Source organism: Hyposmocoma kahamanoa, unplaced genomic scaffold (genome assembly GCF_003589595.1).
Source record: "Hyposmocoma kahamanoa isolate Upper Pololo Valley unplaced genomic scaffold, ASM358959v1 93, whole genome shotgun sequence".
Lineage (NCBI taxonomy): Eukaryota > Metazoa > Arthropoda > Insecta > Lepidoptera > Cosmopterigidae > Hyposmocoma > Hyposmocoma kahamanoa.
Window position 1 is genome coordinate 11,155,493 of NW_020654810.1, and position 22,064 is coordinate 11,177,556.

Below are 22,064 nucleotides of genomic sequence, written 5' to 3' on the forward strand. Positions count from 1 at the left end.
GCACTTTTACTATCAGTCATGATTACCACGTTTTGACAAATTAACGTCTCCACATACGACAACGTCTCAGATATTGCATATACGAGTAACTCTGCCGCCATTATTGTTACACTACACGTAATTTTAAAACCTGCCCTCTTATTATTAAGTGGGTCAAGGAAGCTGCCCCTATCTTATCACCGCACTTAGAGCCATCAGTAAATATTTTTAACCAACCCGAATACTTTTCTTGCAATTCTAAAATTACATCCATGCGAAGAATATCACTATTATAAGTACGTTTAGCATGAGAAATACATTCCAACGTGTAGGGTAGTACATTATCTAACTCAATTATTGACACATAGACACTTAATTTATACATAATTAAGGCAAAGGATATGAAGAGAAAGTGTGCTCATTGGAAAATTCTAATTCACGAATCATACTAACTGTTAAATTATTGCAAAAGGCTTTTAAGTAAAATTTAGTTGCCAAAAAATGTTCTTTTGATATGTAACGGCTGTATACAAAGTTAGCTCTCCACTACATGAATAGGAGTTGTTCTAATAAAACCTCCTACGACCTCCCCTCCCACCCTCATGGCCTGACTTTGAACGTTTTCTGGCTTATACACATGCGTTTTAGCACTTTTGTCATGTAAATAACAAGCATAATCCATTCTACTACGAATTAAAGAAATGTATAGCCGACGAAGATACTTAGGATGAACTCCCCATGAGGCACCAGCTAAGACTTTTAAAATATTAAGAAATCTCTGCCTTTTTTCGAACATGTATGTAATTAATATGTTTACCCCACCTTATGGATCTGTCTAGCCACATTTCTAAATATTTAAATGTCTCCTCAGAACGCAACTCCTGTCCACGTACTTGAAAACTTACACGTGGAATTTTGCGAACTCTACTAAAAACACAAAATCTTGATTTACTTGCCGCAACATCTAAATCTAGACTATCCAATATATTTAACATTACATCTGATCAAAACTTTATCAATCTCACGACAAACTTGGTAAGTAACTATATTAAAGAAAAGGGGAGAAAGAGGATCTCCTTGGGCAAAGCCCTTGCCAGTCCACCTCGTAATAAGACTCTTACCTTCCTCATCTAGTATGATTGGATGTCTCTCGCTCAAAAAAGCCCATAAATATTTAAAAATTAAGGACCCAACTTCTAAACCATCAAGAATACGAACGACTTTCTCGACAGAGACATTATTATATGCACCTTCTATGTATGTCAAGAAAACATGCCACAGTATATTATTGGCAAATCCAACTTAAGTATAAGAAATAAGACGAGCTAGGTAATCTGCTTGATTGATTGAGATTGCTACTATAAATTTACGTCGTCTTAATTTTGCCAACTTCCCGTGCATTCTAATCAAGCTAAATGTTATAACATAATATCATCAGATTGGTTCTAAGATATAACTTTTATAAAATTATAATTTTATGCCAACTATTTTACTTAGATAAAAATTAATTGTATGTGTTTCAAAATTGCAACACATTCCATCTAAGTGGTAAAATATGGAGAAAATGTAATGGCAACAGTTCGGTGCAATCAATCTAATGTCAATGTCAGAAATCAAATTGATTTGTTGTTGGTTGTTGATTATTTCTGCAAACCGATAAAATTTTATAAATACGGAATGTTTACGTACTGTGAAGATTTCTAGAAGTTGGTTGATAAACGATTCAGTTTCACAATCATGGGGGACGGACAGAATGGCATGGGTGACTTCCTTGCGTGTTTTTTACATTATTTTACTTCTTTGGGTGTGGATTATAATTTACAACGAAAAATTTATTATTTCAGAAGACTTTGAAATGCTTAAAGCGTTGTACGACTTCGAGGCAACGTTGGCTAAAACTCTAAGCTTCAACGAAGGCGAATATTTCTTCCTGCAGCAGATCAACTCGAAGCAACGAAACTGGTGGCATGTTGTTAATAGGAAAGGTCAGGTGGGCTTTGTCCCCTCCAATTATGTGGCCTCAGTCAAGGTAACTGTGTTTTATTATCTCAATTAGGAAGCATGGCCTATGAGCTTTAATAATAGTCTATATTGTTATCTAGGTGGAGCCGGAATTCTTCTTGTCCTTTATCAATGATTGCATAAAGAATTTGAATGATAGCGGTATGTCGTCGCAAAAACAAGAGTTGCTGGGTATATTGAATGAAAAGAAGAAGCAAATACATGCTATAGTGAAGCCGCATGGCAAAAAACCGCCGGCACCCCGACCTCCGCTACGCCTCGATGAAGGCACGCCACCCAATGGACTGTCGCCCTCCTTTGATCTACGACCCGTCGTATCGCAGCAGCAGCTCACTGAAATAAGAGAATCTCAGTCACCACCAAAAATTAACAGTAGGTAGAATATAATTTGGAACTTGCTAATAATAATATATTATTTAAGTACAGTATGTACAATGAAAAATCCAATACAGAATTAGAAATAATAATAATTATAATTGCTACTTCAACACACTTTCGCCTAATGCAAGTTTCTCTAGTTTTTCTAAATTTGTGATTCTAGAAGGAAAAAAATCAAAACAATCAGTGGCAAAAGGATCATCAAACCAGCTGTCATCAGACACGGACAACCAGGATGACAGCCAAGACAGCAGTGACAGCATTAAACCGAATGCAATATATGAAATTGTTCAGGCTGTTCGCAAAGAGACACAGCTTAGTCATGAAATGTCCAAAGTTGCTGTTGAGACTGTACTTATATCTTTGAGAGTAAGTATTGCATCTATTTCTTTCTTTTTTTTTTTAAAATGTTATCCACCCCATGCAGAGTGCATGTCTCTTTTAAGGCATGCCATTCCTTCCGAAGTTGTGGTTTTGTGCTCGGTGGATACCTGCCTATGCTTCTATACCCTATGTGCTAATTAACACAGATGAGTAATTAGTGTGCAGACAGAATATTACATACACTATAAGAATACTTCAATTCTTGTATACTGCTGCATAATTCTTTGTCAGTAACATAATATGGTCATTGTATAAATTTGTTTTTCAGGAATTCCTTCCCGGAGGAGCAGCCCGATCGATTATAGATGCTCTACTCAGAGAAGCAAACAGCAATATTACATGTCCTAAGAATGCTATAGATGCGGCTCCTGATGCTCTTCGAATGATGACTGCACTTAATTCCCTGTCCAAAGCCGCCAATGACGCGCAGCAGAGAGGTTGGGCATTGCATGATGATGCACACGACATACAAACGCAGTTACTTGAGCTTATTTCTGTTATGGTAAGTATGGTTTATTAATTACAAACACTATGAGATGTAGACAGCGAAAACTGCTCAACTATAATCAAATAAATTAGTAACTGTGACTTGTTTTTACAGTTACCCAGAGCCTTCCAAAACCGTTTGAAACCAACCTACTTTGGGCTAGTGTGGTAGACTTTAGCTTAAGCCTGTACTCTACTTTGAGTAGACTTGTCCGCAACAATGGGATATATGAAACTAGGCAGCTTTATTGCTAAGTAGCATGTATGTATGTAGTAGTAAATAAGTAGCATGCTATCATTGGAATTAGTTATTCTAAATTCTTTTATTTATGTTTCCGTTTTCCACACATCAGCACAGCACATTCTGACCCATATCAAAAATTTCCAACTTGTCATATTGCAATTGAATAACATTACAGATTAACAGAATACCCAGGTGAGGACATTATGACTCCCATCTTACTGCAGCAGGGTATAAGTGTACTCTTGCCATACCTGGTCAAAATATATAGAGGCAGTCTTGCTTGGGGACACATACCAATATAATGGACAACGTGCAAAGTTGTATTTGTACCAAAGGTAGGCAGAAAGGACTACTCTCTTGCAAAGTTCTTTAGACCCATTTGCCTAACCTCATTCTTGCTCAAAGCAATGGAGAAGGTACTTGACAGTCACATTAGGGCTTCGCCCTTAATTAGACCTATCCATCACACTTAACACGCCTATCAAATTGGAAAATCCACAGAGACAGCTCTGCTCCACCTTGTGGACAGGGCTGAAAGAGCGTTTGAGGACAAACAAATAGCACTATGTGCCTTTCTAGACATAGAAGGTGCTTTTGACAATACGCCCATTTGTACTCTGGTAAAGGGACTAACCTGCAAAGGTGTAGTCACTTCTACTATGAGATGGGTGCAAAATATGCTCTAAAGCTGCAGAGCCAGTATCTCATTACAGGGGGACCGGCTTGTGGCCTCCACAGTAAGGGGTTGCCCGCAAGGTGAAGTAATTTCTCCTCTCCTTTGGACTCTTGCTGTGGATCAGCTCCTGTATAGGTTGGCCGAACTGAGCATTGACGCCCATGGATATGCGGATGACCTAGTGATCACGGTTCGAGGGCATTGCCAAAGCACTGTATCATCACTTATTCAAGGAGCTCTTAACACCATTTCCGCGTGGTGTCAATAACTAATTATGTATTAATGCGGAAAAGACAACTATTGTTCCTTTCACTAGGAAGCGGAAACTAGACAAGCTAGTGGAACTGATCCTTGTTGGCAGGGCAGTGAGTTTTTCCGCAGGGGGCAAACCCTAAGGTGGAACTGTCATATAGCTAACACGGTCAACAAAGCTAAGATGGCCTTAGGTATCTGTAGTTGTATGGCAGGACAGCCAGGGAAGACTGGAAAACTAAGTCTCACCTGGAACGACGGTAGCCTTCTTTGGTATACCGATGGGTCCAAGATGGGACCCAACGTAGGCTGTGGTATACACGGCGTGAGACCCAGACTCAGCTACAAGCTGAACATGGGACGTCACTCCTCTATCTTTCAGGCCGAAATATACGCCATAATTGCTTGTGCGGATCTGCGGAAACCTGAAGAGAGGCTACTTGAACAAATATACTTATATAAACTCAGATAGTCAAGCCGCTCTGCATGCACTAACCTCAGTCACCCAAACTATCGAGGATTGTAGAGAACTGCATAAATATACTGAATACTCTCGGGGAAAGGAATAATGTAGTCCTGCGTTGGGTTCCTGGTCACTCTGATATCGAGGGTAATGAAGCAGCGGATGAACTGGCAAAGGCTGGTGCTAGGGAGGCCTTCATTGGTCCTGAGCCCTTTGTAGGAATAGCACACAGCCCGGTAAAGTTCACTTTGCTGAATGAGAGCTCCCACGTCTCCTGAGATGTGTGGCTGACTAAGGGTCTTGAGCATTCTGCAACCCTGATAGCTGTCTTCAGTGCCAAACACTGTAGAGAAGCTCTGTCACTGGACAGGAATGGCATCAGAATGCTGACTAGAGCCTTAACAGAACATTGTGGCTTGAATAAGCACATCTCAAATATTGGACAGAGAGAAGTCAAAGTCAAAGATTATTTATTCCGTAGGTAAAATAAATTTACACTTGAAAACGTCACATTTAAGCTACTGCTCGTTCACTACGCTGACCTGCCTGAGAAGAACGAGCAAGAAACTCTAGGGATTGCTCTTTTCAAATAAACTTAAATGCTATGGAATACGCTTTGAATCAAATTTGTGTGGATTCTGGAGCCGTGTCGTCTTTCCATACATCTTTATCTAACACGTAGTCTTCAATTTTGTAATCGATCAAAATATTTTTAATGTAGTTTTTAAACTTAGGAAACGATAAACTTAACTATGCTCCGGAATCTTATTGTAAAAACGTATACTGTTCCCCATAAAAGAGTTGTTTACCTTGGTTAAACGAAATCGTGGTATCATGAGTTTGGACTTAGCTCTAAGGTTAATATTATGGATATGTTTTATCTTATTGAAATTATGTATATTTTTACGGGCATATAAAATATTTGAGTAAATGTACTGTGATGCCACAGTCATGATACCAGTCTTCTTAAACTTTTCTCTGAGAGAAACCCGAGAGCCTAGACGGTACACAGAACGAATCGCTCGTTTTTGCAATACAAATATGGTTTGAATATGCAGATATTACTTATTACTTATATTAAGATACGCTTTACCCCACATGAGAATCCCGTAGGACATTATACTATGGAAGTAACTAAAGTAAACTAGTCTAGCAGTACTAACATCAGTAAGGTCACGTATTCTGCGGACTGCGTATGCATCGGAACTTAATCTGCTGGCCAGGGAAGATATATGTGGAAACCATTGAAGTTTACTATCTAAGGTCACTCCCAAGAAGACTGCTTTACTAACAAGGTCTAACTTTTCTCCGTTTATTTCTATGATTGGACCTGTCGATTTTACGTTAGGTAATTCAAATTTACCACATTTCGTCTTCTTGGCATTAAGCAATAAATTGTTAGCATTAAACCAATAACCTTACCTTAGAGAGGGTATCATTAATATGGTCATAGTTAATATCATATCTGTCTGTTTTAAAAATCAAGGATGAGTCATCAGCAAACAACACTATTTCGCAATGGTCCTTAACAAAGAATGGCAGATTATCAATATAAATCAGAAATAAGAAAGGTCCAAGTATTGAGCCTGCGGAACACCCATTTTTACCGGATCACCCATTCACTAGGCGTAAATGTCTACTTTCTGAATTCTACCGTTTTAGATATGACGAGACAAGTTTCGACGCCTTGCCATTTACACCGTAATGTTCCAGCTTCCTAATAAGAGTAATATGATCAACGCAATTAAATGCCTTTGAGAGGTCACAGAAAACACCAATAGCGTTCTGGGGACTTGCCCAAGCATCGAAGATATGTTTTAGTAACGCTACCCCCGCATTGCTAGTCGATCTACCACTAGTAAACCCGTATTGTTCACTATGAAAAATATGATTCCTACCGAAATAGGACAGTAATTGCGTCAGCATAACCTTTTCGAATATTTTACTTAGAGAAAACAGAGAATGTAGATTCTGCCACGAGGCGGATGAAACTCCTGTGCATCTCCTCACCCAGTGCTGCCCTCTGATGGGCGTGAGAAGTTCCATACTGGGTAGGCACAGGCCACACCCAGAGGACATAAAGACTGTCGGAGCTAGGAAAGTCCTTAATGCAGTTGCATTGCAGTTGGTCTTGGCTCCGAGCTGTGATTAGTGGTGATCACAGTAGATCATTTATGGTCGCAGTGATGAGGGGCCTCATAGGCCCCAAATGAAGCCACCCTAATAATAATAATAATAACGTTACAGAACAGATGTTTTTATTTTTCTCCAGTATCTATGTTAGTAAACAGGCAATCCGTAAGAAATAATAATTTTCAAAATAATCAGTTAGATTCTCTTCACTTCACTTCTTTTTTATCTTACAGACCATGTAAACATATGTTAGTAAACTTAGGTTTGCTGAAGATTTCGGGGAGCGACCTCGGCACTCCAAGGTACTTTGCCCTGTAGCTGGCCACGCCGGATCACTGTGCGCGGCCGTTTCCTCCCCCTCCATGCATGCTCTGCATAGAGGGTTGTTCGTGATACCTAAATTGAAAAGGTATTTATTGTATGGACCATGACCCATTAGGGCGGCAGTTAGAGTGCGAAACTCTTGTGTTTTAAGTTTGATTAATTTTCGAGATAGACTAGCGTTGAGCGTCGGGAGTGCTTCCCCCGCTTGTCTACAAACCGTAAGGGTCGTTCATGTGTTATTATGAAAAGATTTTGTACCTTTGTGTAGTTGTTCTTGACCACCATGGGTTCTGATCCCACAGCGTCTGACCCCGACCCTTTTTGGTTAGTTCATCTGCTGCATCATTGCCATGTGAGCCGCTGTGTCCTTTAAACCACTGTAGAGTTACGTGGTTTTGTATACATGCCTCCATGAGTGTTTGATGGCATTCGTAAATTAGCCCTGAGTTTATGTCACAGCTGTTCAGTGCTTGTAGTACTGACATACTGTCGGAGAGTGTTCAAATGGAGTGATTCTTTACTCTTCTCGCTATGATTACTTCTGCTGCCAACTTGACACCTATGCATTCAACCTGGAATACCGTATTGTGGTCACCACGCGGTGTTGATATTAAGGTCTTCTGAGAATACCCCAGTAACTGTTCATGAATTTGTTTTTGATCCATCAGTGAAGACGCGGACCTCTCTGGGATTCAGTCCTTCGTTGGTACAAACCATGTAAAGTAAAAAAACGTTTCTAGCTGTAAATAGCTAGGCAAGTAACAGTAATTTCTAAAATGATAAAGCGTTAATAATACCCATTGACTTACAATTATATGGACGTCGGGTCCGCGCTAAAAAGTGTCCGAACTTATAGGGCGTTAAAATCGTATACAGAGCGTCATTCACGCTTTAGTCTTCGTTTGTTCGACTGACAGCGAAGCAAGCAAAATTAGACAGTACTGCGATGACATTACAATTTAAATTCAACGTTTTAGCTTTTTCATATTCCTTTACATGTATTACACTACGTTTAAATAGGTTGACTTGGGACATTTTTTTCGTGGTTTTTGTATTAGACCCGTCGTCCATTTATTTGTAAGTCAATGATAATACCATTAATAGTAACTTTAATAAATTAATATATAATTATATCATTATCTCTTTTCTAGTCTAACGCGGACGTGAACATATCCCAACACGTCCTTAGCAGTCATCGTTACGCGTATGTCACCACTCTAGTCCAGTACTACCAGATGGAGACAAGATGGCCTCTTAGACAACTTTTATTACAGGTACCTATGCCTACCTACTTTTGCTCGACCACATTCGGCAACAAGCAAGTGTAAGTTGGCGTGATTTGATATCACCAGTGATCGGATATCACCAGTGATCGGATTTGAGGGAGATAATTTACCTAAAGTATGAACGTTTTCTTAGTATGGACATACCCATTTCGTCATCAATGCGAATAAAATTTCTGTTTTTACTATTTATTTTGTAAACATTCCGAAGTGTAGGTTGTTGTCAAATGTTAATTTTTTAAATGACTGAAGTATATAAATATCTATAGAAACACAACTACAATATTATTTTTAGAGACAATAATTTGTAGCAAATACTTAATGGGAAATAATAATTTGTTGCCAATCAAGGTACTCAAATTTCAATAAATAGTCTTGTTTATTGAAATTGGGCATACACAAATATAATCGTTTCCGATAAGTCCCAGGATTTATAGAAGGGAAGGTCCACGTTATTCTTTAGTTTAGCTAAATTAACTCCCTCAATTCCGATCACTGGACATCACTTTTTCCACAAGTACAATATGAGTTTTTTGAAAGAAAGTTATTCTATTTGGGTGTCTTGGGTAATGCCCTTGGAGGTATGCCATTGTACGTGCTAGTGTTGCGCGTGACACACGCAATATGACGATTATTATGATCAAGTGTCACTTTTGAGTTTCAAACGTACTAGCTGACATAGAGAAGGTTTGGCAGCTCATTTTGCAGAATTTTCAAATAAACATTAGCATTTTTGCCAACACAAAAATTATTCTATGCCTGCTAACTACATAGCCACGCTACTTTCACAATTATTTATTTTTTATTTGGAATAGTTTTCAGATTAATTATTTTGGTGACGAAGCTTGAACTTTTCTAAAAAAGTTCACTAAAATCTGAAACTATTAATTTTCACCGAGCTTACGTTCATTTTAAAGGAGTCGCTTACGCCCTGCACCTAAAAAATAATTATACGGCTGTAAATGGGTCCCCTTATAGCATTGTTAGTGTGTGTATGTGTCGCTGTGGTCAGCGTCTTATCTTCTCCTTGTCCACTCGTTTCCTGCCTATAGTAAGCTTCTATGCAAAAATTACAAAAAGAAGTTAAACGACTGCGGCGCTACTTTCTGGTAGATGTCATCACCGTATACGCATTAACAAGCATCAATCTATTTTCTCACTTTATTAGTTACAGCAAAATACTGTGTGTGATTTCACGATGTCCCAGATCCAATTCTTTTTTATTACTAAGGCCATGTTTATAAAAGAATCTACGTTACAAAGTTACGTTTACAAAAATTTCACGTTTACTACCCGTTACGCGTCCTAAAGACACACGGTGTCCCTAACAATTTTGGTACTATAGCGTCTTGAAGTCCCACGGTTTCTCTGAACACCCAACTAGGTTTTCATCTACCATTTTTTTATTTTTACAATTGTCGTTAGGGACGCCGTGTGTCTCTAGGATGAGTGACGGGTTAATTTTAGGAAATGTATTTAACAGGCATTCGGAGTTATGTGCGGCCTAGAACGTACTGCTCTACAGACTCTTGCACTTTCCGCACTACCAGCCGAGATAGCTCGCGATATGCGGGACAACCCGCGCGCCGTCAGTCGCCTCTCTCATTCAGCTCTACTTTTGTCTATGGTGCTGTCTATGGGCGATAAGTTGCCCGTTACACACTTCGGTTGGTATTATTTATATACTATTTGCTTAGTGTGGCAATTAATTGAATTATTGTTATAAAAGAACAGGCTTTATCCTTGGACGCAAAATTTCCAGCAAATATTCACCTCTTAAGGCACGCGGAATGTACACGGGGTATCAAAATGTACATATAATACGGCCCCGTATGTATATCAAAATGTACATAAAAACAAGAAGTTATTCATACCCAGACAATATTATTCCAGAACCACGTAAACGCTCAGTGTACGAGTAGGTCATTGTAATGAAAATATCGCGTTCAAAATTAGCGCTATGTAAGTGATTTCTTTAACTGAGACACTACGGGGAAATTCGAGACCATAGGAGATACAGGGAAGCTGTTTTAAAAAAGGGGGTTTGTTTCTGTGAAAACAAATTTGACATAGTAATTTTTTTTAATTAAATGGACTTGCTCTTGATCACTGGAGCAAAGATAGGTTCTGCGATGGAACGAGCTAGCCCAGAACATGCCTATTCAGTCGCACCTCAAATATAACCGGGTTGTATAAGTTCAGAAACACAGTCGCAGGGAGTTCCATAATAAAAGATGATGAAAAGCGCTCAGTACGCCTGAAGGGAATATCAACTAAGTAACATAGAACAATAGAACACCGTACGTCCGGATGTCCGATCGTAAAAGGGAGCGGTCGGGATGAACTAATGGAGCTCATGGGTACACTCACCAAAATATATTCTGTAAAAAACCGACATTGAAAATTTTTTAAATTCTGATCGACTCAGATTCTTGTAAGGATCGTTTCATCAAAAAATCGGGCCTGCAGAATTTCAAATTTCAATTCAAATTTAATAAAATGTTTTTTCGTACTGAATTAATCATGGTCCAAGTACTTAATAATTTAAATATCAATAGCAAATGCTTCATCTGCATTTCTTATGATTTGGGATTTCCTCATACTATCCCGGTTAAAAAAAACATAAGTACTGTATGTTCTATAAGCCCGTAGGATATCAAAACATACGTTTTTTCATACAAAACTGAGGACATATTTTATAATGCTTGGGGCTAAAGCATGTGATTATATTTAGTATATTTTAATGTACATTGTGCATTTAGCGCTTTTCCTATTGTAGTTTTCTGGATCTTAGGAGAATATTGATTTAATTTTATGACTCAAAGAGGTTATACATGTGGTCTATAGATTAGAAGCTGATAGTAGAGTAATAGTGTTTGTTATATGACCGTTTAAATGTTATGGTCTTACCATGTACACCTTTTAAATCATGTAAAAAATTGTGTCTTGTTTTCAGAGCAATTGGGGGAAGAATTTGCACAGTTCCTACTAGATCTGATAGAAAATCCACCAGAAACAGACGTGGATGAACAAATACCAGACTTGTTTCTAACTTTACTGCTCGCATACAATCTACAGTTTCAGAACAGTGTTGACAGTTTGCTTCTCAACGCATTGGAGACGAGGGATATCGCTAAGACATTCTGCGAGAAAGTTTTGTTGCTACTCAATCGTGAAGGTACATTTTTCAATAATACTTTTATCATTTCGACTATTAAGATATTTTAGATCTTGAAAAAAAGTTGAGAAAAAGATATGGTTCTAGGGTCCACTGAAAATCAGCGTCACAGCCTAATCTGGGGTGCGGCATTAGCAGAGTGGTTCCTGCATACGCCACTGCCGCACATATATTATTCAAATTGTTTTGACTATTTAAAATTTGATAGTTCGCTTATTTCGTGTTTTTTCTTTCTTTCTGTGTATTGTTGTGTTTGTGGCGTGGCAATAAATGGTTTCTATTTCATTCTCTTCTAATCCTTCAAAAATTTTTCTAAATCTAAATGTTTTGTCAGGCTCTGTACACACGGCACCACTTCCCTTCTGAGCTTTCCATGTAAACAATAAACATTCTTGCTAATTAACGCCATCAGTACTGCGCTACTGTGCTATCCGCTACTGCGCTATGGCGACGACGCGTGTAAACGCTAAGAACATTGACTTACAAATAAATGGACGACGGGTCTAATACAAAAACCACGAAAAAAAATGTCCCAAGTCAACCTATTTAAACGTAGTGACATGTAAAGGAATATGAAAAAGCTAAAACGTTGAATTTAAATTGTAATGTCATCGCAGTACTGTCTAATTTTGCTTGCTTCGCTGTCAGTCGAACAAACGAAGACTAAAGCGTGAATGACGCTCTGTATATGATTTTAACGCCCTATAAGTTCGGACACTTTTTAGCGCGGACCCGACGTCCATATAATTGTTAAGTCAATGGCTAAGAACGAAACGAAAGACCTTTAATAACAATAATTATTACTTATTGAAACAAATTAAAAGAAAATGATGTTCATTTCTATTTTGTAGAGGACCCTGTACAAATATTCGATCACGAACCGGCGCCCGCGCACTCCGTGCTCAAACTGGTGATCGATCTGTTCAGTCGCAAGAAAACAGCGGAGCATTTCTATACGAACGACGTGAAAGTCGCCATCGATATCATTGTGCGACAGCTTGCCGATTTGTCTCCCGGTGATAAGGTAAATCATACAGACAATATAACAACATATAGCGCGCCTCTTTAGCCAAGGGCTAACTAACTTGTCTTATTAGAGAGCACCTAGATGTCTATGTTACATATAGCTCGCTCGTCTCTGTTTTCTTTAGGCTTTTCGTTCCTCTGCAATATAAATATATTGCGGCGGTAATATATATATATATATATATATATATATATTATATACAATGTTAGATAAACTACAACGGTGTAGTGGAGTAATTTCACAAAAATAATTGAACGTCACGGTAGTAAAACATTGTGATATAATAAACTTCACATTAAATTCGTTTATTTTGCAGCGTCGAGAACAATACCTGAAGATCCTTCAAGGTATAATTCGAAACACGGAGTATGAAGCTCACCTTCACCGACGAGACGACCTTCTCCGTTGTTTTGCACGGATCTTCTGCGAGGAAGGCGACGCCAGTCACGTCGATCAAGCTCTCGTTCGGGCTATTTCCAACGAGTTCCCACAATACTTCAAGGCCTAAGTTCCAAGACTTACGTGGTAAGAAGATACGTAATTTACGAGGCTTGAACTTAAGGTACTGAAGGATATTCGTGATCCTTTCTTTACTGAATCATATTCCTGATTCGGGAAGTCTGGATGTTGAGGTATGAGAATCAACCCCAGTACGGGTCTACACCCGAGCTAGTAAATGTTTGATGACACCAATAGCATCGCCGAAGACAGGGAAAGAAGGCACTTAGTTTGTTGAATGTTTGCGCGAGCGGTTGGTATACAAATCCTTGTCTAAGATAAACGTAGGTGGAAAAGCTTATACGTACAGCAGTGCTTTAAGAGATTTTTTTTATGCAAATCTTCTATCTACTTTCGGCTACTGGTTTACAAGAACGTTGCTGTTTGAGTGACTCACCAAATTTACACTATGTAAGAAAGTTTCAATAATCTCAGTACAGAGTACTAAAAAACCGACCTCAAAAGTTCGTGGAGTTACATCTATTTGAAAAGTTTTATTGGTTACCGGAAAGTGCGCGAAATCGAATTCATCCACTAGTTTGCCACCCTTAGAGATGGAACATTTAAAAAAAATTTAAATGGGACCGCTGCTGAGGTACTATTTTTTCAACAAAAAAAGAATCATCAAAATCGGTTCACAAATTATCGCCGGAGTTATCGGCAAACATGAAAGCATGTTTTTTTTAATGTAATACATACATTTAAAAAAAATGCGGATAAATTGAAAACCTCCGCCTTTTTTTCAAGTCGGTTAAAGGTTAAAGGTTATTTTTGTAGTTAATTGTGCAGCAAGTATGTGGAAAAGAGTAGCTTTACCCTCAAAACTTTGCTATAGTAACTGTCACAATGGTATTTACAAAGCTGCGTATTTTCATAGTAGCTACATAGTGATATTTACATAATCTCGTAAATCCACACGTTTCTAAATCTTTGTCATCCATTTGTAGAGTTTTGCTTAAAATATACTCTTGATCTGAAATATAATGTTCGCTTTTTTGTCTGTAAATGAAGAGGAACTTGAAAATTTTAACGTTACCGTTAATTATACGCAATCTTTGTCCCCAAGAGCAAAACTTTTGCAAATAAAGTCTTTTCATGTTTTTATGTTAGAACCAATTACAAAATTGATAACCCAGAAACAAAGATCTTGTTACATGGTATTATCAATACGGAATCGGCTTGAGCCGGAAAAGGCTTTACGGCGTTAGCCAGCAATATCTAAGCAACAGTTTGTTGAGGCATTAGATGCAGTCTTGTATGTACTTACTTAATTCTATTACAAGCCTTCAGTAACTAAGAAATCGGTATGTTAAAAGGTTTTTGTTATTATCATTTGATAATAAATAGCGCAAAACGAATCCTTAAACAATTAGTATACTTATTTAATTAAATAAATACTAAACTGAACTTTTAAAATGGCTGTGTTAGTTAGAAATCGCAGCCACGTGTTCGATGTTTTATAATCGTGAGTGAAAATTAGATTTGGACGCATACACTTTATATATATTCTTTATATTTGGCACAACTTTAATGACAGGGAGAACGCTAGCCTATGTCTACGTAGGCTAGCGGTCTACCTCGGTCGCGAGCTCGCTTTCATCACACAGGCCAACACCACAGTCTTTTTTTTAAGATACCAAATGACGGGACATACAAGTTATGTGGCCTAGGCGCACTAGACTTTTGATATGTGACACGCCTGTCCATAACATTTGCAGTGCAGCTCAGACCTTCTTTAAATCGCAAAGATCTGAGGGACACTGCACAACCTGAGACACACGTTGACTCGTCTCATGTGCATGCAATTTCACCAGCACACTTACCCTTCGAAATTGGAACGCAGTAATGCTCACATTACTGCTTGGTGGCAGAAATAGGTAAGGTGGCAGTACTTCCCTGGACGATCTCTTTCACAAGGAGCTTGTGGCCTAGCCACATGAATTTACTAGATATAGAAAATGAAAGAACAAAAGGCTGTAACAAAAATACAGTGATATAAAGAGGTACAACAGTATAAAACACTCCCGAAACAGTCTTATGAACAGTCCACTTACCCCAAGAGGGCCTATATGTGAAGTTAGGGTTTTAATGAGGATACTTCATGAGCACGTCCTCTCGCTTTAGAAGTTTTGGTGGGAGTGATGTCGGATCGAACCAAAGTAAGAATAGCGTAGTAAAGGAATTAGAGAACGATTCAAAATTTTAAAAGTAAGTGGCCACGAACCAGTTAAGAGGGTGATAAAGGGACGGCGATAAAAGTCAGCATCGTCTCAAACTCTCCAGCTACTAAAATCGTTGATTTACAATCTTTTGCCATTATCCAAAGGTAATTTTAGAATTCCCCTTTCATAAAATTCCTGTGTTTACTTACAAAATACAGCCCTAAATGTCGTTTGTCGTCGTAACTTCGTTATGGAAGTCGTGTCCATTCAAAGAATTTAAAAACCGAAATATGTAATAATTTTAAAGAGCTATGCCGGACGAATACGGTGGATGAGGTCAGATCCTAACTAACTGCAATAGTTTTGACGACTTTGTAAAGATGTATGTGGAACATTATAATGGTGAAATAATTTTTCAAATACACTCCCATGAATTATAAACTCAAAACTTTCCCGCCTGTTCTTAAAATGCGTTCTAAAATATAATTTTTTAAATTACCATAGACAATATAACAGTTCAAAAGAAAAACGTTTTTTTATACTTTAAAGTTGGCTTGTGGCAAAACCGCACGGACTTGACCAACCAATTATCGGCTGTTCCTCGAATTAACGTGCGAAAAGATATTTAAACAGTTTTGTTGTTTTTAATCCTACGATAAATAAAGTGTATGCGTTATTATGCGACTGTACTACTGTAGCTATGTGTTGGTATAGCACAAATTATGACTCTAATTTAAAGTTAGGATCTCAATACGTAGTTACGTATATCGATATATTTCTGCTCTTGCATTAACTTAAAAATAAGGCGTTTACAAATTAATGATAACATTCTTCTGAAAACACTTCGTACTATTTAGTATAGTTAAATAAATATAATTCTGCATGTGTTTACAACGTCTATCTATGCGAGTCTTTATTCTCATAAAAAATTATATTTTAAATATACGACATTCTGGTTAATATAAATAATTGCAGACGAGCAAAATTTGTTAAGGGATGTTTCAACACTTTCAACAATATGGTCTGATCCCGACTTGCATCGACTCGCATACAATTTTTAGGTCTATTGGTTTTAAATTTTATGAAAGTTAGACAGTACGTTTTACTTTGCATATATTTATGTGATGACTATAGGGTAAGGTGAAGAATTTTTTAGCAATAGAAATGAAATTATTTTGTCTTATCTAAAATTGCGTTTATTTGTTTTTTTTTTTCTAAAAAGCAAGTTCGTGGTGACGGCCATAGTTATCTATGGTAACATCTGACACGGGACTTGTAAAGGTGCTTACAGATTTCCTCATTTTTTAACGATCGATCAAACGAGTGCATTTGTAAGCAACAGACAATCGATATCGTAGTAAACTTTATTTACTAGTAAAAAAATTGAGTAAATCTAATAGGCACCCATAAAGAGCCCGAAACGTTGGTTTGTCTGAAAAAAAAAACAAATATACGCAATTCGGAAAATAAATTTCATTTTCAATGTATGACAATCGCGAAAATCTAAGAACTCGATAATTTTTTAGCAAGTTGAGTCTGTAAATCGTGCATGTTTATATATACAATATAATTATATACGTGTCTTACTTTGCCCCAGTGTCAACGCGACATTTCCAAAACTTTACTGCTAAGTATAGGTGTGAGTGAGTTGGCAATATGTTGTCTTCGATTTTAGGAATACAATCGATTCTTCCGTATTTAGTAATAATTTCACAATTTAAAGCATTTATTCTGCATGAAATTTTTAAACCTATAACACAAATAATTATACTGCTCTCTTTTTATGTCACTACTTTTATCAATTACGTAAACTATAACAACGGTTCTTTTCGGTGCCATTTATCACCAAGTAATTTTTTTTTAACATGCGTGTCGCGTCACTATAAGTCAATTAAAAAGTAATGCTTTAAAAAATCCATTCCAAGACCTATTATTTCATTACATGAACCTTACATTCCAATACTGTAATTGGATAATCGTCATTGGCTTAAATCCGATAAAAAAGGTGAAATATATCAGAAGAGAGAGAAGGAGATAGAAAGGAAGAAATGAATTCGAAATCTATACGAATCAACCAATCACCCATTAATGTACAATAAAGTGCCTGATGAAATGTTTTGTATGATTTAATGTGTATGTACCTTAGTTAAATAAAAAAAAGTATATTACGCAACTTGCATTCTATACAGTGCCTCTACCATGAGATTACACTGAGTTATCGCTAGCGACCGTGTAAAATGTTTCTAGGTATACAAAATGTTGTTTTTTCTTATGACCGCTAGGGCCGCTGTATAATTTGCCACACACATGTGACAACTCACAGTAAACTCGTGGTAGAGTCACTAGATTCGATTACTTATGATTATATGTAGCAAGTTTGTAGTTATGTATTTATAACACAGATGCAATATTTTTGCTAGTCAATACATACAATAGTAACTCATAAAGTCAAAACGTATTGCAATAATCTTAATATAGTCCTATAACATTGAAGTTTGACATATTTTTTAGAATAAAACTTACCAAATGAATATCGAAGATTGTCTATTGGAAGTTAGTTTATATTTTATGGAATTTATTTAAATCGAAATTGTATGGATAATAAGATAAATTTATTCGTAATTCGTTGTAGTTTATCCCATGTTATTTGTTTACCATTGACCAATATTTCAGGGTGTATTTAGATTATGGTCACTAACTACTCATAATTAATTAAGCTAAAGACGATGTTGGCGATGTCTGGTACTAAACTAATTGGAGAGGTTTAAAAACAATATCTATCTCTTTTAAAACGAAAAAGAGATTGATTTTAGACCTGTCGAAATTCATTTATGAAGACTACATAATCGCCATAGTTATATATTCATTATATTATTGAATAGGCAGCTAGATTCAAAAAAGGTTCCAAATAAGACGGTTTATATAAGCGCCTTTTACACACGCCATTTCGTGATCTGCTCGTGTAATAGAAAAAATCTATCGGCTCTGAATAATGGCAAATAACACTTTCACATATAAAATTTAACATAACTCTGCAAGTCCAGCTCAGATTGAAGTCCGATCACAGTCGAATTTTATACCAGTATAAAACACTATAAAAAATGCCATATAATGCGTTGCGTCATCGTTGCGACGACGTTGCGCTGTGACGCTGCGTTGTATATAAATTTGAACGACATGCCACACGGTGCGTTGAAACGGCGCGCCACCGCAAGCAACGTAATATATTGAAATTATAGCGTTGCGACGCCTGAGCGGTGACGCTGCGTTAATTACATAATAAGTTAAAACTGGACGCCACATGGTGCGTTGAAACGGCGCGCGACGACGAAAGGCGTACGTAAGCGGTGTTACGTTGCGACACCGCATTGGTCGTGTGGCACTCGGTGTGTTGACACAACGCACCGCACCGGCGACGCCCGTGTGACGTCGCTCCAAGTCATGAAATCATAAAATTATTCAAATACGAAATTTACAGTCGTATGTGTAAAGCAAAAAAGTGACTGAATGATTGACTGACATATGAACGGCTTGGCCTAGAAATACAGGTTCCACAACTTAGGCCAAAGAATACTTTCAATTTATGAAACATTGTAAGATTTGTCCAATTTCGTATATGGCTAATTTCATGAATTTTGATTTCTTTTTTCACCAAACTATTTGTGACGCAAAGTCGTATAATACGACTTTCATAAACTTATCGTATCCTATAGCTACACTATATTATTGTGGCCAAGAACGCATCCGCGTCACTATTAGCCTTCATTAAATCCCCAAAGCGTGCAAATGTTAGGGCAGGCAGGGCATGACAAGAGATGGACGATGTGAACATGTTGTTAGCTGTCATGACATGAATACGTGTTTACAGGCCAAATAAATAGATACGTACATGTCTCTCAATATATATTACATAAACTATTTTAACTTCTAACACTAAATTAGACATAGTTTTCGTCTCGTCAACTGTAAATATTACTTCCATCGTTTCAAATCGGTGCGTGTATTGGGCGCTTTACAATTTGTATATAAATCTTAAACAGAACTATAAAAAGTACGTCTTAATGAATTTGAAGTATTTTGACCATTCGGAATTACAAATGTTTAAAGTCGTCGTTGCAAAAAATCTGTTAATATTTGATCAAAATATCTTCTACTTTGTACTTACTTATTCATTGTTATGTTATAAGAATGCTTTATGTTACTATTGTGAATTATAAAGGTTTTTTTTGCGCCTAATGTTTGAATATAACATCTCAATATAATCAAGTTAATAAGAATCAAGTTTAAATGTTTTCAGTCTGCCTGCATTTAAATTTGCTCAAGACGCCAAATTTTCGTAGACTTTTTAAAGCAATCACTTGTTTTGTATTGTGGATATTCTTGTGCTTTATCTTATAATCATTATGCCGAGTCTGCACGCTAAAATGTAGACGTATCCCAATTACTAAAGCTAGTGTTACACGAATAATTTCAAACATTGAGAACGCAGTATGCTACAATTGGGCCTAAGTGTCATTACTACTTGCATATTCTATTTCACCCATTCTGCCCACATGACCATAGCTAAACGTAATCGATATTTTTCGCGAAATTGAGTTATTAACATTCTGGGATCAGCCAACCGAGTTCTACAACCTTTTCTAAACGAATCGAAATCGGGTTTATTGTTAAACAAAATCAGCGTAATTGATATTTTTCTAGGTGACAAAAACCTTTTGGTTGCCAATATCTCGAAAGATACCGAAATTCAAATGCGTTAGTTATTATTCATATTATCATATAGCATCGAGTATATAACCAGAAATAGAGACGAAATGTCATGTAATTTGTTTGAAAACTATTCTGCCAAATTATTACAATGACAATTGCCCTCCGATTCCAGCTCGAATTCGAAACAATTGACGGGTGTCGTCACAAAAATTACATCTTTAATATTTAATTACCGATGAAATGTGATTCCGTTTGTTTTGTAATTAGATGTTTTGCTGTTTTTCCCACAACACCGAATGGAACAGCTGTATGGATGGCCCTTATTTCGTCTCTATTTCTGGCTATGTCCTAGATGTTATATAAGTACAGATACCATAGAAGCCATGAAGTCCACTGAGATTCTTAAAGACTCCAATCCTAAGAATTATAGCAGGATGAGAAACTGCTTAAGCTTAGACGATAAAATGGACCTTTCAAGCCGCAATGAGTGTGGAAATATTCAATATTACAAAATTCTCTATTACCGTATAATAAAAAGTACTTAAGTAACTGTATACCTAGTGTCTTTTCTTGTTATTTTCGATAATTTTATTGTTTACATATATATGTGCTGTCTATATTGGTTACTTGCTTATTGAATGAGAATGAAGTAGAATATTCAAATTGATTAATGACATGACAGTTATCTTGCGTTCTTAAGCTCCTAAGACCCAGCAAAGTACAAAGGAACATGCGCTAAACGCCCAACATAAATTAAAATGTATTCTTCTTCGCGTGTCGACTCTGACGTTTATATTTGTGAGGACCAGTACTCAGCGACTGATACTACATTATCAGTGGCGTTGTATATGCAGGTGTAGGGGCACGCAGGACAAGACCAAAAGATGTGCCATAGTCTGGGGAGATACACCATAAAAACATGCGCTCTCAGATAATACATACTTTAGACTGCTGCTGGTCCGAAGTTTCGTATAAAAAAGTATTTTTTTAGATACCTTAAGGTCATATGGAATATATAGCTCTGGATTTGAATGCGATGTATTCATTATAATGTACACTTTCACTTACATTGTTATTTTTTTGTACAATGCATTTTGATGTACATGGGCTCTTAGGAGGTTGAAAGAACTGCAGTTTTTAAAAATATCGATCGAGCATAAACAGATAACTTTTACTTTTGGCGTGCTACTCATTAGCTTCCAGCATTGTCAGTTGATCGCAACAATTCAAGTTTGTGTCATAGTTTGCCAAAGATACATAAAACTTTGTATTGTAATTGTATGCGTGTGTTACAGTAAAATTGTATGAATATTGAAATTTATTAGAACAACACAATGTGGTAACATTACTATTGCATTGTTACAACACAATGTTTCCAATTAAGACTTTGTTTATTAGTTATAAAGTAACTTATAATTCTTGTGCAAATCTATAAAAACAATCACGTTAATTATTAACTATCTTAACTATTTCTAGAATCAAGTTAACTAATGTGAATAAAAGATGTTCTATCGCTATTTCTTCTTTTTATTATTATCGAACCAGAGACCTTATCCTACATCTAAAGTGCAAACCGTTTGGCTATCGAGTTCGTGAAATAAAATATTCAATGAAGCTTGGCCTTAGGCTGCATGCGCGAAGCCCATAAATACAGCTACGTGCAGTCAAAACCGACTGCAAACAGTTGTTGATGTTGAAACGGCAGCACAGATGTTACTTCCAGCTGGTCACTGTATTCAGAACATTTATGATTTCAAATGCTGACTTTGCTTTTTTTTAACATATAAGGAATTATACACACATCAAAAGTGTCTAGGAATCAAGTACGTTTAAGAGTATTGCTGCAATTAGGGTTAATTATATTA

General features: G+C 36.9%; 1 protein-coding gene across 1 annotated transcript; it reads left to right on the top strand.

The window, feature by feature from the left end:
• The first annotated feature begins 1,807 nt into the window (after positions 1-1,807).
• On the top strand, positions 1,808-13,785 carry LOC113237469 (NCK-interacting protein with SH3 domain). Its single transcript, XM_026473956.1, has 9 exons — positions 1,808-2,008; positions 2,082-2,373; positions 2,543-2,748; positions 3,032-3,265; positions 8,493-8,615; positions 10,108-10,291; positions 11,581-11,802; positions 12,654-12,826; positions 13,146-13,785. The coding sequence occupies exons 1-9, from the start codon at positions 1,835-1,837 to the stop codon at positions 13,335-13,337; spliced, it is 1,800 nt and encodes a 599-aa protein (XP_026329741.1). The 5' UTR covers positions 1,808-1,834; the 3' UTR covers positions 13,338-13,785.
• Positions 13,786-22,064: the final 8,279 nt, after the last annotated feature.